This window comes from Staurois parvus, unplaced genomic scaffold, assembly GCF_062004578.1.
Source record: "Staurois parvus isolate SC_StPar_1 unplaced genomic scaffold, SC_StPar_1.0 ptg000154l, whole genome shotgun sequence".
Lineage (NCBI taxonomy): Eukaryota > Metazoa > Chordata > Amphibia > Anura > Ranidae > Staurois > Staurois parvus.
In genome coordinates this window covers 553077-570595 of record NW_028317950.1, presented here as the reverse complement: position 1 = coordinate 570595, position 17519 = coordinate 553077, and the positions used below count along the sequence as shown (strand labels likewise).

Sequence of the window (17519 nt, the reverse complement as noted above, 5' to 3'; positions counted from 1 at the left end):
CTTTTTGTCAAATCTCAGAGAACATTTATCCCGATTTTTACATTGGCGGTTGCTTGTTCATGATCTAACTTGGATACTGTCATTCACTCTCGCTCCTTGCATGGAGGTCGATAATGTTTCATGTTGACATTGTATACTCCCTGAGGACTTGTTTGTTAACCTTTCAATAAAAATAAATGAACAAAAAATATTTACTTATCTGAGGCCAAAGCTGGTGGCAAAATGTAATTTTATTTCAAGGCTGGAGACGACGTTTAATTTTAATTAAAATATCTAACTGGGGACAATGCTGGGGGCTCAATTTAATTTTTATAAAAATATTTTCCTAACTGGGGCCAAGGCTGAGGCACAGTTTAATTTTAATTAAAACATTTACATAATTAGGAGTAAATCTGGCACACTTGTATTAAATTATTTACCTAGTTAGGACTACAGCTAGGGGCACAATTACATTTTAGTACAAATATTTACGTATTTGGGGCCAAGGCCAGGGGAAAAATTTAATTTGAATTAAAATTTGACATTCAGATTCATTTCATTCCGTATCGAGATTTGGACAAATTTTTCCTTATTCAGAAATTCGGATGTATCCGAATTCAGAATCACAATATTAACAAATAAAAATGAATCATCCAAAATAATTAAACAACATTCATCCAAAATACAATTCAAGTTTGATTTGAATTTGATTAGAATTTGGAAACAAATATAAAATGTAAACATTTTGCAATTCTTACATGTGAAAAATTCGGCAGCCGCATTCGAATAAAAAAAAAATTCCATGCAGATTTGAATTTTCCAAATTTGGAAAATTAAAATCGAATTAAAAAAACTAAATGGATTTCAAAATTGAACTAAATTTAACCAAACAAAATTAGTTGACAAATCAAAAAGAAACATTTTTTTTAGTTCTGCACATATGTAACTCAAAAATTTTCCTAATTGGAGCCAAGGCTGGAGACATTTTAATTTTATTTAAAATATTACCTAAGTGGAATCAATAGCTAGGACTCAATTCAATTTTTAAGAACATATTTTCCTAACTGGGGCCAAGGCTGAGGCACAATTTAATTAAAACATTTACATAATTAGGAGTAAAGCTGGGGGCGCAGTTTAATTTAATCTATTTACCTAGTTAGGACTAAAGGTAGAGGCACAGGCACAATTAAATGTTAATTAAAATATATACCTATTTGGGGCCAAGGCCAGGGGCACATTTATGTTTTAATTAAATGATTTACCTATTTGGGGTCAAGACTGGAAGCCTAATTTAATTTTAATTAAAACATTTACCTAGTTGGGGCCAAGGCTGTCGTCAATGTTTAATTTTAATTAAATTATTAACTTACTGGGGACAATGTTGGGGGCACAATTTAATTTAAAATAATTATCTAATTGGTGCCAAATCTTTATTTTAATTATTTTTGTTGTTTATTCCATTAAGTAACCAACATATTCACGCATAATTATCAGAACCAAGTGAATAACACCCGAAATAGATAAATGTGGTCATGCTTTCACATCAAGCAGAGAATAACTTGGCTAGGAATATTTAGATTTTTAAAAAAACAAGATCGGTAAAACTCCTGTATCACCATACTAAAGAAAATACGGATTGGAAATACAATAAAAATGGTCAGATAAATGCCTTAGAAATAATGGTACCACGGTTGAAGTAAAGGTCGGGGTCACACTATCTAACACTTTGAACAAACAATAAAAGAAGTGATAATAGACTGATGACGCACAAAGCATGGGTTTGGGGATGTGAGATGTTCTTACAGAGTAGGTTTCTGCCATTCCTGTTTTAAGTGGAGGGGCTATTCTGATCCCGTAGTAGCTGGAGAGAAGGTTCACCGACATTGGTATTTTTTTGGCCAACCTTGGTAGATGTAAACCCTGACTCAATAAAATCCTTGTCTTCACTTTTTTTTTTTGCAATCATTAATCTCAGTGCTGTTGATGGTCTTTTTGCAGCCACTTCTTGTCTACATGTAATCCATCAAAGGCTTAATGGCATTTCTCAGGACGGGTTTGTTAGTGACAACAGTTGACCATGCTTGAGCAATGAATGTTAAAATTCTGGTCTCCATCGGAAGTCTATGTGACAGGGTGATGATGCAGGACCACAACTGAGACACCCATCTGTACACCCATAGGAAGGGCTGTCTATGCCCATATGGGATGCTTAAATGTTCCATGCAACCACATGTAGGCAGTCCCATTCATATCTATTGGGATGCAGTGGCTGCACAGTCACAGCCACTGGTCCCAATCTTGGCATCCGTGTGGGGGTTGTTTCTCCAAACCCAACCCAATCCCCATATGCACCTGTACACGCACGGATGTCTAATTGGGAGCAGCGGTTGTTTCCGTGCAGCTGCTTCATCCCAATAGACATGAATGAGACTGCTTTTGCCTGACTGGTGTCCTACCTACCTTGTCTCCGCCAGCCTGCTCAGCACCAGGAACCTGTCTGCAAACACCAGCCAGTCTACTGTCTGTCAGTTCTTGGTCTCCTGTACCTGTCTGCCTTCTGCTGTCTCTGCCATCTGGCTCGTCTTTGGTGAAGCCTTGGCTACCTACCTGTGCAGTCTGCTGGACACTCTACAGGTGCTCATACCTCATCATTCTCCTGTGGCCACTGTCTCACTACCAGTGACCTTTGGCCAGAGCTGCAAGAGAGGTCTTTCTTCTTCACGCCAGGCTCTACCACAAGGTACAAGACACTGAACAAATACATTGCTGACTTGTCTCTATGTACAAATAATAGCATTTTTCAGAAAAGCTCCCATTGTCCTTGGTCCATGCCCATAACTTTGAGGCTGAGATGATTCATTGGCATTGTACACTGTAACCTTGTAATAATCTGTTATATAAATATTTATAAAAAGATTAGCACAATATGGTTCTAAAGGTTTTAAGAAACCTCGCCATAATATGGAACACTGAAAAAAACTACAGTATATGAATAAATTACATGGCAAAAGAAAAATTCTCAAAAGCAAGGACAGTGACTGGGACAACGATCAAGGAAGGATACTGAAAAGGTAGTGCAAAAACAGAATGGCCACACTTAAATATTATTGAAAGGCTGTAAATATGTAATGAAAATAGTCAGGAAATGAAGAAGTGCCCCTCGCCCTGCACCAATCTAGTGTTCTAAGCACACCAAGTGAAAAGCAAAAATGTCCCAACTCTTCACGAATCAAGTCTGGCTATCACTTCCTCAGGGGCAGAATCCCCCGTGTAGACATCCAGGCATGAGATAAACTGGATGATCATCTAGTTTTGACTTACATTTTTAGCAAAATGTAATGGAAGGTGAAATGATGGTTTAGGAAATTTAAGGGATTCCTGGATTTTTCTATTCATATTTATTTTTACTTTTCGGTATAGTTTGTGTTTTTTATTTTATTTTTTTAAACAATGAAAAAAAGGAAATATTAACTTAGTCATTTTGCACTTTTTTTATAGAACAAAAAATACAAAAAAGAGAGAGAGCAAAAAATTATCTATGGTCATTCTTTTTAGGTACATATTTGATAGCCGTGCGGCTGTGAGCCCTTGACCATATTTTGGACAATTCACCTAATCATCTAAATGCATTGGAGACAGCTGGGAAGGCAAAATGATGATGGTTTAGAGCATTTTTAAGGCTTTTAAGGGCTTCTTGTTTTTCTTTTTCCTTTGTGTTCTTTAATTATATTTAACTTTTTTGGTGTATGTTGTGTTTTTTAAACAGAAAAAAAAATATTTTCAACTTAATTTTGAAGAGACAGTTTTCATTTTTTGTAGCTCTTTTTTCCCCTTTTTTCCATTTTGATCAAATTTTGGCTAATCAGCAAAATGCATTGGAATAAATTGGGAAGGCGAAAATATGAAGGTGGCTTCTTGTAAGTGTGTTACCCCAACCAAATATTGTACATTTTGCCTGACTGGCAAAATACATGAGTCAACCAGGAAGGTGAAACGATGGGTTAGGGTGTTCTTGAGGCTTTCAAAAGGGCTTCTTGGATTTGCTTTTCTTTGTGTTTTATTTACTTTTTGTGTATTATTTATTTATTTATTTTAGAGACCGTTTGCATTTTTTCAGCTTTTTTCTTTTAAAAATCTTAGTTGATTTTTTTTTTGTTAATATAGCAATAAAATATGCACTTCTAAAAATAATGCTATTGGCTCCCGCTGCTGTCAATCACAGACAGTGAGTCAATAAGGACTGAGAAGGGGCAGATATTAGCCATAGCCATGGACACGCAGAGCAGCAGCTCAGGAGTGAGCCTGCTTGGGTGCCCCCCATAGCAAGCTGCTTGCTAAGAGATGGCCTTTTTGCAATATGACTGCCCTTGTGCACAAAACCATCTCCAAAAAGACATTGTTTGACCAGTTTGGTGTGGAGGAACCTGAGCGTCCTGCACAGAGCCCTGACCCCAATGCTGCTGAACACCTTTTGGAATTAATTTGAACGTCGAGCCAGGTCTTCTCATTCAAAATAAATACCTGACCTCACAAGTAGGCACAAAGTTTGACACCTTCCAAAATCTTGTGGAAAGCCTTCGGAGGCTGTGATAGCTGCAAAGGGGTGCAACGCCATATTAATGGCCAAGGTTGTAGAATGGGATGACCAACAAGCTCCTATAGGTGTGGTGGTCAGGTGTACACAAACCTTTAGTCATATAGTACTGTTTTGTTTTAAAAAAGAACATTTCTATCACACTGTAAATGAGTATTTGCATTTACAAAGAACCATAGTAGTGGTGTGCATGCAATAACCACTTATCTGATACATTGTATCCTATGAATTTAGAATACCGAATATCTAATCTGATTTGAAAACAAACCCCAGTGCATGATTAAAACAGACAGGATTTCTTCTAAAGCTTCAGAAGGCAAAGATACAAGAAAACTTGTAGTCATTATAGATGTAAGCTCCTCTAATTCCACCACTGCAGAGATGAGCATGACTTCCCTTAGGAGGAACTTCAAAAATAATAATGTCACAGATGGTACAAAACCTACAACCAATGTGAAAATACTTCCAGCACCTTCATCTTGACACTTTTAATGTGTTTTATGATTATTATTATTATTAATAATAATGTTTAAAAAAATTATATATAATATAATTATATATATATATATATATATATATATATATACACACACACATACACTGTGTGTGTATGTACACTATATTGCCAAAAGTATTGGGCCAGCCCTCCAAATCATTGGATTCAGGTGTTCCAATCACCTCCATGGCCACAGGTGTATACAATCAAGAACCTAGGCATGCAGACTGCTTCTACAGACATTTGTGAAAGAATGGGTCGCTCTCAGGAGCTCAGTGACTCCAAGCGTGGTCCCGTGATAGGTTGCCACCTGTGCAAGTCCGTCCGTGACATTTCCTTGTTACTAAATATTCCACGCCCAACTGTTAGTGGGATTATAACAAAGTAGAAGCAACTGGGAACAACAGCAATTCAGCCACCAAGTGGTAGGCCACGTAAAATGACAGAGCGGGGTCAGCGCATGCTGAAGTGCACAGTGCGCAGAAGTCGTAAACTGTCTTCAGAGTCAGTAGCTAAAGACCTCCAAATTTGGTGTGGCCTTCAGATTAGCACAACAACAGTGTGTAGAGAGCTTCATGGAATGGGTTTCCGTGGCCGAGCAGCTGCACCCAAGCCTTACATCTCCAAGTGCAATGCAAAGCGTCGGATGTAGTGGTGTAAAGCACGCAGCCACTGGACTCTAGAGCAGGGGAGACGTGTTCTCTGGAGTGAACAATCACACTTCTCTGTCTGAGAATCCGATGGACGTGTCTGGGTTTGGCGGTTGCCAGGAGAATGGTACTTGCCTGACTGCATTGTAAAGTTTGGTGGAAAGGGGATTATGGTGTGGGGTTATTTTTCAGGGGTTGGGCTTGGTCCCCTAGTTCCAGTGAAGGGAACTCTTAAGGCATCATCATACCAAGGCATTTTGGATAATTTCATGCTCCCAACTTTGTGGGAAGAGTTTGGGGATGGCCCCTTCCTGTTTCAACATGACTGCCCACCAGTGCACAAAGCAAGGTCCATAAAGACATGGAGGAGCGAGTTTGGGGTGGAGGAACTTGACTGGCCTGCACAGAATCCTGACCTCAACCCCGTAGAACACCTTTGGGATGAATTAGAGTGGAGACTGTGAGCCAGGCCTTCTCGTCCGACATCAGTGCCTGACCTCACAAATGTGCTTCTGGTAGAATGGTCAAACCTTCCCATAGACACCCTCCTAAACCTTGTGGATGGCCTTCCCAGAAGAGTTGAAGCTGTTATAGCTGCAAAGGGCGGGGCCAACTCAATATTGAACCCTACGGACTGGGATGCCATTAAAGGTCATGTGCGTGGAAAGGCTGGCGGCCCAGTACTTTTGGCAATATAGTGTAGCTGCAAAGGGGTGCAACTCCATATTAATGGCCAAGGTTGTAGAATGGGTTGATCAACAAGCTCCTATAGGTGTGGTGGTCAGGTGTACACAAACCTTTAGTCATATAGTACTGTTTTGCTTTAAAAAAGAACATTTCTATCACATTGTAAATGAGTATTTGCATTTACAAAGAACCATAGTAGTGGTGTGCATGCAATAACCACTTATCTGATACATTGTATCCTATGAATTTAGAATACCGAATATCTTATCCGATTTGAAAACAAATCCCAGTGCATGATTAAAACACAGGATTTCTTCTAAAGCTTCTAGAGGCAGGGATATGAGAAAACTTGTAGTCATTATAGATGTAAGCTCCTCTAATTCCACCACTGCAGAGATGAGCATGGCTTCCCTTAGGAGGAACTTCAAAAATAATAATGTCACAGATGGTACAAGACCTACAACCAATGTGAAAATACTTCCAGCATCTTCATCTGGACACTTTTAATGTGTTTACTATTACTAAATTAATAATGTAGAATATATATATATATATATGCAGTGAATGACAAAAGTGAGGCTTCCCACCTGTCAGCTAGGTGTCTCATCACACAGTGGACACAAAACAGTGTTACAATCACTTCTGCTTTCAACATGAAACATGTCCTCACAGTTGCTAATCTTTTAGTGTTTCCATTTGTGTGCCCAACCCATATATATATAGATATATATATATATATAGATATATATATATATATATATATATATATATAGATAGATAGATAGATAGATAGATAGATAGATAGATAGATAGATATAGATAGGTATATTATTTTTTTTTTAGAGAATATGGGGCCTAGGTATAAAAAACAAATTGCAGTGTGAATGATCATCATCCCGAAAAATCCTCATCATTTAAATACTGATTAATTCATATGATCACTAGCTCCATCTAGTGGCCGTAATGCAATATTTTCCTGATTGTGGTAATTGACAAAAAAAGCAGCATTATGTCCACTAGATGGAGCTGATGATCATGGGAAATTAACATTTTAAACACACTAAGGGGATTATTCAGGACAGCTGTGTGAATGCTTAGACATTTGCCCAGTATTTTGTTTTTTGTTTTTTAAATGAGCCCCTTTGTTGTTACAGTAGGAATTAAAGATCACCAGACAGGGAAAACACCACAAACCTTCCATCTGCTGCTCACTAACTTTATTTTGACGCTTTGACAAACTTACACTTTCAACAGCACATAGGAGTACTTAATGCAATGTTTTAACTTCCTGTTTGATGCTAAAACTATTTACCCATCCTCTTCCAAATACTTATGCGCTGCTAAATTGGCGCACAATTGAAACATGATCCACATGTGGATAACTTTTCAGAGGCATCTGACAGGTGATATGATCCTTGTTGTTTTAACCCCATAAATGTTGCACCAACACACTACTACTGCATGCAGTGGCAGGGCATTTGCGGTGCATGGGCAGCACAGTGGCTAAATGGTTAGCACTTCCGCCTGGTCATTGGTTCGAATCCCAACCTCGGCACCACCTGCCTGGAGATTGCATGTTCTACCTGTGCCTGCGTGGGTTTCCTCCGGGTACTCATGTTTCCTCCCACACTCCAAAGACATGCTGGTAGGTGAATTGGATCCTGTCTAAATTGGCCCTAGTATGTGTATGTATGAATGTGAGTTAGGGACCTTAGATTGTACGCCCCTTGAGGGTTAGGGACTGATGTGAATGTATAATATATATGTAAACATCTGTGTAAATTGATGGTGCTATATAATTACCTGAAATAAATCAATAATGCGATATTGCCCGCTGAACATGATGGGGGGTACTTTTTTGCCACAGGTGGTGAAGTAAAGCAACGGCAGCATGCGAACATCCTTGTCAGCTGCCTTGCAGCTTAAGGGGTTGGTTGGGGGGCAGTAAAAACACGGATCAAACACTAGTCTAGAAGAGAACAAATAAACCTAATCACTAAATTCTAATAGAAGCTTGACCATGGTAATGTCATTGTGAAAGCCTTTTTTATCTTTTAAAATCTGCATCTTCCATGAGAATAATTCCTGGCGATCCTGCCATGGAGGTCCTTGTTCAAACACTTCCTTGTAAAGGCTGACAACACTCTGCCCCTGTCCTCTAATTGCTCTCCTGGGTTGTCACACAGGCTTCAAACTGATACAAGAAGAGGTAATTTCAACACACAATACACTGACATAGCCAGCTGTTCTCATCCTCAGGAAACCCTGAGAAATGGCATGCAGCCATCGCTGGGGGCCAAGCAAACTGGAAGCGGCTGCAAAAAATCCATCCAGTTCAACCATTAAAAAAAAAAGTTATATTCCTACACCCACAGTTGATCCAGAGGAAGGCAAAAAAACCCAGCAAAGCATGATCCAATTTGCTCTTGCAGGGGAAAAAAATCCTTCCTGATCCCCCGAGAGGCAATTGGATATTCCCTGGATCAACTTTACCTTTAAATGTCAGTATCCAGAACGCTTTAAAAAATCGTGTCCAATGCCACATTTTAAAGCAAGTGTCAATGAGCCCTATGATACACAATGCATAGAGAAAATAAAATGTCACCTAGTTAGGGTTTATATCTGATTTAATTTAATCAACATTTGCATGAAAAACTAGGGTCATTGGTTCAAATCCCAACCACCGCACCACCTGCCTGGAGTTTGCATGTTCTTCCTGTGCCTGCGTGGGTTTCCTCCGGGTACTCCGGTTTCCTCCCACACTCCAAAGCCATGCTGGGAGGTTAATTGGCTCCTGTCTAACTTGGCCCTAGCATGTGTATGTATGAATGGCCCTTAGATTGTACACCCCTTGAGGGCTAGGGACTGATGTGAATGTTATATATATATATATATATATATATATATATATATATATATGTGTGTGTGTGTATTAATATATATATATGCATGTATATGTGTGTGTATATTTAGGTGTATATATATATAGATAGATAGAGATATATAGATTATATATATATATATGTAAAGCGCTGCATAAAATGTAAGTACCTGTAATAAATAAATAAACAAGATATTATTATTATACAGGATTTAAATAGTCCTAGGAGCTGTGCCAGCATTGCTGTCCATGGTACTACAAGAATAGTAATGTTTTTATTTCAAATTCCCAATGATACCCTTTTTGAAGGACATTTAGGACATGTGACTTGTTCTATGGCATGCTATCAGAGATGCTTTGACAAATCGTCTCTTTACCGTAACTATATTAAAGGTGTTGTCACTGCCTAGTTCTAGCATGAAAAAGACAGCAGCTGTCACATTACATTTCCATTGTAGTCATTCTACTGAATGGGGATTAAGGCATTTTATTATACAGCATAGTACATCATTGTCACAACCATCACATTGGATACAACCACTATCATGGCCAAGGCATGCTATGAGCGTATAATAGGATGATCATTGCACATATAGGATCATTCTCCCAGCTAGGAGGGGCTGACAGGTAGGGGGTCTACTCTCACAATCAACTACCCCCAGGGGTTAATTATCTGGGCAAATGTGGGCTTAACCTTCTAGAAGTGAATGAGATCCTTGATATAGCTGGCGGGAGGACGGGGGGGGGGGGGGGGGTAGTTAGTAATGTATGGAAATAGCTGAACTATACCTTAAATGGTAAGGAAGGGAGTTGGCAAAGATAACTGAAATTATTACAAAATGCGAATATTCTAAACAAGCAAATTTCCCCATTTTTGTCATTTCCAAAATTTTGGTGAAATTGAGAACATTTTGCATTGGAATCAATGAAGTAAACGTAAGGAGGAAGGGGGGTGGTAGGGCGTTTTTTTAATGGTGCAATGAAATTTAAATGTTTCCTGAAGGTTTTGTTCATTTTTCCTTTTTTTTTTCTTTTTTGCAAAAAGTACAATAAAACATAAAAATAACTACACACAAAAATGTAGGGGGAGGACAGGGTTCAAGTAAGCTGCTGATGTAGTGCTAGGTAAGGAAGCAAGGCGAGCTGAGCTGTTTGAGTCACTGCTGGGAGAGGGGAGCTGAGTTGCGGGGTCACTGCTGGGAGAGGGGAGCTGAGTTGCAGGGTCACTGCTGGGAGAGGGGAGCTGAGTTGCGAGGTCACTACTGGGAGAGGGGAGCTGAGTAGTGGGGTCACTGCTGGGAGAGGGGAGCTGATTTGGGGGGTGACTGCTGGGAGAGGGGAGCTGATTTGGGGGGTCACTGCTGGGAGAGGGGAGCTGCTGATTTGGGGGGTCACTGCTGGGAGAGGGGAGCTGAGTTGCGGGGTCACTGCTGAGAGAGGGGAGCTGAGTTGCGGGGTCACTGCTGGGAGAGGGGAGCTGAGTTGCGGGGTCTCTAATGGGAGAGGGAAGCTGAGCTGTGGGGTCACTGCTGGGAGGAAGGAACTGGGTTGCTGAATCACTCCTAGGAGGGGGAGCTGAGCTGTCAAGTCACTGCTGGGAGAGGGGAGCTGAGTTGCGGGGTCACTGCTGGGAGAGGGGAGCTAAGTTGCGGGGTCACTGCTGGGAGAAGGGAGCTGAGCTGCGGGGGTCTTTAATGGGAGAGGGAAGCTGAGCTGCTGGGTCACTGCTGGGAGGAAGGAACTGGGTTGCTGAATCACTCCTAGGAGGGGGAGCTGAGCTGTCAAGTCACTGCTGGGAGAGGGGAGCTGAGTTGCGGGGTCACTGCTGGGAGAGGGGAGCTAAGTTGCGGGGTCACTGCTGGGAGAAGGGAGCTGAGTTGCGGGGGTCTTTAATGGGAGAGGGAAGCTGAGCTGCGGGGTCACTGCTGGGAGGAAGGAACTGGGTTGCTGAATCACTCCTAGGAGGGGGAGCTGAGCTGTCAAGTCACTGCTGGGAGGGGGAGCTGAACTGCTGAGTCACTGCTGAGAGGTGGGCAGCTGAACTGCTTGATCACTGATGGGAGGGGGGAGTTAAGCTGTTGGACCACTGCAGGGAGGGGAAGCTGAGCTGCTGAGTCACTACTGAAAGGCAGTCAGCTAAACTGCTAAGTCCCTGCAGGGAGGTTTTGGCTGAGCTGCTGGGTATCTTCAGGAGGGGAAAGCCAGCTAGGTCACTGCTGAGAGGAAGGGGGATCAGGGTGTGCTGAACCACTGAGCCACTGCTGGCAGATGAAACTAAGCTGCCAAGTCACGGCTGAAAAAGGGGGTATGCTTCTAAATCACCATTGCAGGTGGGGAGCAGTGTGAACGGAGCTGCTGAGTTACTGTTGGGAAGGGAGAGCTCAGCTGGCAAATCAAATCTAGGAGAGTGAACGGAGCTGGTAATTCACTGCTGGGAGGGGGGAGCAGGATGAGCAGTGCTCTTGAGTCAATTTTAGAAGTTGGGAGCAGGGTCAGCTGAGATGCTCAAAGAACCAATATGATAAACTTTAGTGCCTCTGCTGTGAACCTTGAGAATGAATTGCTGCATAGTTCCTTCAGCTACAGAGGTCAGTAAACTCTTGTTGTGAAGTTCATTGCTCTGTTAAGAATAGTTAATTGTTTGAATATCCAGAACCTGGCCACAAATTCGCTTTAGAAAACATTGAGTCTCACATTTTTGGAGTACAAACAGGTTACACGTGTTACATGGGGGACACATATAACCAATATATGCCAAGTCATGTGATATATTTTCCTTTAACCATATGTCTACTTTAACATAATTATGTGACTCTTTATTTTTCATGTATGTAACTGTAATTGCTGAGCTGAAATTACCTTTCACTTTTTGTTTTCTAGTGTTTTATGTTTGTAGATCACACTGATCTTGTTCTAATGGGTTGCTAATAATAGAGACTTGCACAATAACATCTTGTAATAATGTACAGTGGTTTATGTGTACTACAGGCTCCTTACCAGAGTGAAGAGGTGCTGGGAAGAGTAATGATCTCTACATCAGGTACCTTACCATGGTGAAGGGGTGTTGAGAACAATAATTATTCCTTCATCAAGTACCTTACCAGGTTAAACTGGGTGTTGGGAAGAGTAATCCTCTCCACATCAGGTACCTTAACCGGGTGAAGAGGTGTTAGTCTTCATCTCTACATTGGGTACCTTGCCAAGATGAAGGGATGCTGAGATGATTGGTCATCTAATCATCTTTACTTTGGGTAACTACCAGGGTGAAGGGGTTGTAAGGAAAAACAGTCATCTCTACATTGGGTAACTTACCAGGGTGAAGGGGTTTTGGCAAGAGTAATCAACTTTTACATTGGGTACCTTACCATGGTAAAGGGGTGTTGAGGAGAGTAATTATCCTTCCATTAGGTACCTTACCAGGGTGGAGGATGTTGGGTAGAATAATCATCTCGACATTGGGAACCCTATTGGGTTAAAGGGGGTGTTGAAAAGCGTAATCATTTTTATTTGGGTATCTTACCAATGGAAGTGTTGAGAAGAGTAATTATCTCAGAAACCGTACCAAGTGAAGAGGGTGTTAGGAAAAGTAATCATCCCTACATTGGGTACCTTACCAAGGTAAAGAGAATGTTGAGAACTGTAATCATTTCTACATCAGGTACCTTACTGGGGTGCAGGGAGTATTGAGAAGAGTAGTTATCTCTACATCAGGTATCCTACAAGGGTGATGAGGGTGTGAAGAAGAGATAACATCTCTACATCAGGTGCCTTACCAGGTGAAGGGGCTGTTGGGAAGAGTTTTAACTTTTACATCATGTACCTTACCAGATGAGGAGGGTGTTGAGAAAACTAATCACCTCTACCTCAGGTGCGTAGCCAGGGTGAAGGGGGTGTTGAGAAGGGTACTCATTTCTATATCAAGTAACTTACCAGGGTGAAGGGGGTCTTTAGAAGGCTAATCATCTCTAAATAGGGAAGCTTAAAAGGTTAAAGGGGGCATCAAGCATAGTTATCTCAACACCAGGAACCTTATCTAGTGAAGAGGAAAAGTTATCTTTACATTAGTTACCCTACGAGGGTGAAGGGGCTGTGAGAAGAGTTATCTCTACATTGGTTACCCTACGAGGGTGAAGGGGCTGTGGGGAAGGGTTATCTCTACATTAGTTACCCTACGAGGGTGAAGGGGCTGTGGAGAAGAATTCTCTCTCCATTGGTTACCCTTCGAGGGTGAAGGGGCTGTGGAGAAGAGTTCTCTCTCCATTGGTTACCCTTCGAGGGTGAAGGGGCTGTGGAGAAGAGTTCTCTCTCCATTGGTTACCCTTCGAGGGTGAAGGGGCTGTGGAGAACAGGTATCTCTACATTGGTTACCTACGAGGGTAAAGGGGCTGTGGAGAAGAGTTATCTCTACAATGCATATACCCTACCAACGTGAAAAGGGGAGGTTGAGAAGAGAATTCTATATCAGGTACCTTACCAGGGTGAAGGGGGTGTTGAGAAGGGTAATCATTATATCTGCCACTGCCAGGTTCACAATGAACAAGCTGGTTGCTGACTGAATTCTCTTGTTCTTTATGACGACATGACAAACCAAAATATTCCCAAAGAGAGAGATGACAATTATGACAGAGTAGGCGACTATCAATAAGGCTTTCACGGTCAAGCTCTGTGACTCAGCTTCATACTTTGTGTTGTTCTCGAAGTCCCCAATATCATCAATGTTTATGTCCCCGTTGAAGAGGGATGAGATGTTAGGAAAGCCATAGAAGGCAGAGAAAACGTCGGAGGAGTTCACCACATTGGTCCTCCTAAAGGGCTTAGAGACGTACGGTAGGGAGAACCACATGTGTCTGGTCATTTTAATACATTAGGGCATCAGATAATTCCGTCTACTGCTGTATTCCACAGGTTACCCTGTCCAGGTGTGCAAAACTTTTCCTAAATGGTGATTGTTTGCCCCATGATAATCCCTTTGCAATTACTTTTAGTCCTCCAAAGCAGAACAAGATGTGATTTTTTTTTTTCTCCAATTCCTAAAAACTCTGAACTCCAGTGGATGTTTTCTGTGCTAACGGAAAATGTTCTCCGCCAGTTCCCAGTGGGAAAAAATCCTTTGCCAGAGAGAGAGTGTCTGTGTCTCCTTCCATCTGCCTTGAAGTCAGGACTGGTGTGCATGCTCCTGCATCTTGGTTCTCATAGTGTGCAGGATGGTGACGTTGGTCTCCACCACTCAACAACCAATGGGGGCATTTCTGCATTTAAGTGCTGATTCGAATGCATTACTTTTTTCAAATCGAGCTGTTATTTTTGTCAGTCCTGATTGCTGGAGACGTACAGAGGCGAGCTTCCCCAGCATCCCCTTAGGCGTGCATGTAGATTTCCATTGAGCGCTGCTGGATCTGTTCATTGCTTATACGAATCCAAATCCATGTAAGCAAGTGAGATAGACTATAGATTGTGAGCTCCTTGGGCAAGGAGGGATGCAAGTGTACATTGTCTGGAACATACAAATAAGTAAATGAATAAATCCAGAAGATCTTCCCAGCCAGGCAGTCAACCTGCTGCAGTCTTCTTCTTTTCAGTCTGGGGCTACACTGGCCATTCAATCTCCCCCCTCCTGAGAGATTTAAGTATTTGTTGGTGGTCGGCTCATTAGCAGCATGATGAGTTCAGCATGCATTATGGCTTTTTTGTGTTTTCAGTGTTTTACTTGAGTCGCTTGACTTAATGAATTGTTAACATTTCAAAACCACCTTTATAGTAGACCTTAGACATTTCATTTACAAAATCACCGGTGTTATAAACAGCTGCGATTTTTTTGAAATGTTTAGAAAATACTTTTTTTTGCCTTTTTTTGTCCTTTTTGTTACATGTTGATTTCCTGCAGCCTCTTTTTCTGTCTGCATGTACTCCAGTGATGGCTGTATGGCACTTTCTGATGGCGATGACAATGGACCGCGTCTGCGTAATGTGTGTTGAAATGGCCACTTGTGGTCTTTACCTGAAGCCTATGTGGCAGGTTGCCGATGCCTGAAAACAATTGGCAGACTGGGTCACCCTATAACAGGAGGTGCATGGACCTAGACATTCATGGCAGGATTACCAGGGATTGTTTAAATTAAGGCTGGCCATACATTATACAATTTTCTTGAGATTGTTGCTTTAGATTTACCAAAAACCATATAATAGGAGGTCAAACCCAAACAACACTTTCAGTTGTATCCAATTAGGCAGGCCCTTGCACTACACAGTTGAAGGTAAATCTAAAGGAAATTGGGCAGAAATTGGACAGAAAATTGTGTAGTGTATGGCCAGCCTAAAACTGCAGATTTAAAAAGATTTAAGATGACATACACATGTTAAAGCTCATATCAAATTTTATCGATTGGTTTAATATACACTTTAACCCAGGGCTTAAAATTTCAAGTCCTGAGCTACCAGCCAGGTCTTAGAGTTACTCGCCACCAACAAACACACACAAACAGAGACACCTGTACACACATAGGTATGTACATACACACAAACATGTACACACACGCACAGAGACACATGTACACACACACACACATACAGGCACATGTATACACACACAGGCATGTACAGACACGCATACACACAGATACAGATGTACATACACAGAAATACACACGCACAGACACATGTACATGCATACACAGACACACACAAACACACACGTACACACACACACCCCTATAAAAAGTTGCAATACTTCGTTGTTTACTCACAGAGCTGGGTACTGCACTCTAGGGGGAGGCAGAGAGCACAGCATACACTCCTTCCTTTGCTTTCACTGCACTCAGCTATTGAGCAGTCTGATGGCTCCCAGTGCCAATGACAGATCACGTCTGCTCAGCAAGACAGCCCCGGGGGACACACTCACCCCCACCATAATTTCTACTCGCCATTGGCGAGCAGGTGAGTGGAAGTTTCAAGGCCTGCTTTAACCAACCTATGTTGGAAACCTGAGAGTTCCACAGCATAGGGTGATACCGGAAGTTAGGTTGTTGTAAAATAACCTCAATATTTTGTGTCTTACGAATTAGGACTTATAAATTACAATTTTTATTATGTAATTTTTATTATGAGTTAGGACTTACAAATTATTTTTTTTATTATAAATTAGGGCTTATGAATTGCATTATTGCTATTATTATTTTATGAATTTGGACTTATGAATTATATTTATTATTATTATTTATAAATTATGACTTATTTTTATTTATTTTTAAAAAATGTTTAGTATTTTTTGGATTATGAATTAGGACGTATTTATTACTATGGTTTATGAATTTGTGCAGACAAATTACTTTAATAATAATGAATTAGGACTTATTTTTATTTTTCACATTTTTTTTTTTTGTATTATGACATAGGACATCATAATGATTATTAATCTTATTTATGAAATAGGACTTATTATGTTTTTATTTGTTATTTTTCTTAGATTATTTTTTTTAATAACTATGAATTGGGACTTATGAGATACTTTTAATATTTTATTATATATATATATATATATTTTTTTTTTTTTTTATATGAATTAGGACTAATTACTTTTAATTATTATTATTACGTATTTTCCGGCGTATAAGACGACTTTTCAACCCCTGAAAATCTTCTGAAAAGTCGGGGGTCGTCTTATACGCCAGTGCGAGCCGGGGTGTCAGGGCGGCACTTTTTCGAGGGGCGGCGCGGCGCTGCCCCCCCTCCTCCTCCAACGGTCACTAAGTACAGGGGTGGGCAGAGGGGCTGCTGTACCTTACCTGGCTCCGGTCCCACGACGATCCGGTCCAGGAAGCACGGCTGCTCCTTCTTTCAGTTCGGCCGCTCGATGGTCACGCGGCTGCTCGGCTCCGCCTCCTCACCGGTGATTGGGCGCCAGCACTGGAAAGGCACACAGGCGACTAATCACCGGCGAGGAGGCGGAGCCGAGCGGCCCCGCGAAAATCGAGCGGCCGAACTGGAAGAAGGAGCAGCCGCTCCTCTCCCCCACTGACACTAACGATGGGGCACTATTCCTCCTCCCCACTGACACCAACGATGAGGCACTGTTCTCCCCACTGATACCAATGATGGGGCACTATTCCTCCTCCCCACTGACACCAATGATGGGGCACTATTCCTCCTCCACACTGACACCAACGATGAGGCACCGTTCCTCCTCCACTGACACCAACGATGAGGCACTGTTCTCCCCACTGATACCAATGATGG

General features: G+C 41.4%; 1 protein-coding gene across 1 annotated transcript in view; it reads right to left on the bottom strand.

Annotated features, from left to right (window-relative positions):
• The window catches only part of LOC149463404 (G protein-coupled receptor 83-like), a 64350-nt gene extending 49577 nt beyond the window's left edge, over nucleotides 1-14773 (bottom strand). Inside the window, exon 1 of the mRNA XM_089674897.1 lies at nucleotides 13762-14773. Coding sequence (XP_089531023.1) covers nucleotides 13762-14142 — 381 coding nt within the window. The 5' untranslated portion in view covers nucleotides 14143-14773. The remainder of the gene's footprint in view (nucleotides 1-13761) is intronic.
• Nucleotides 14774-17519: the final 2746 nt, after the last annotated feature.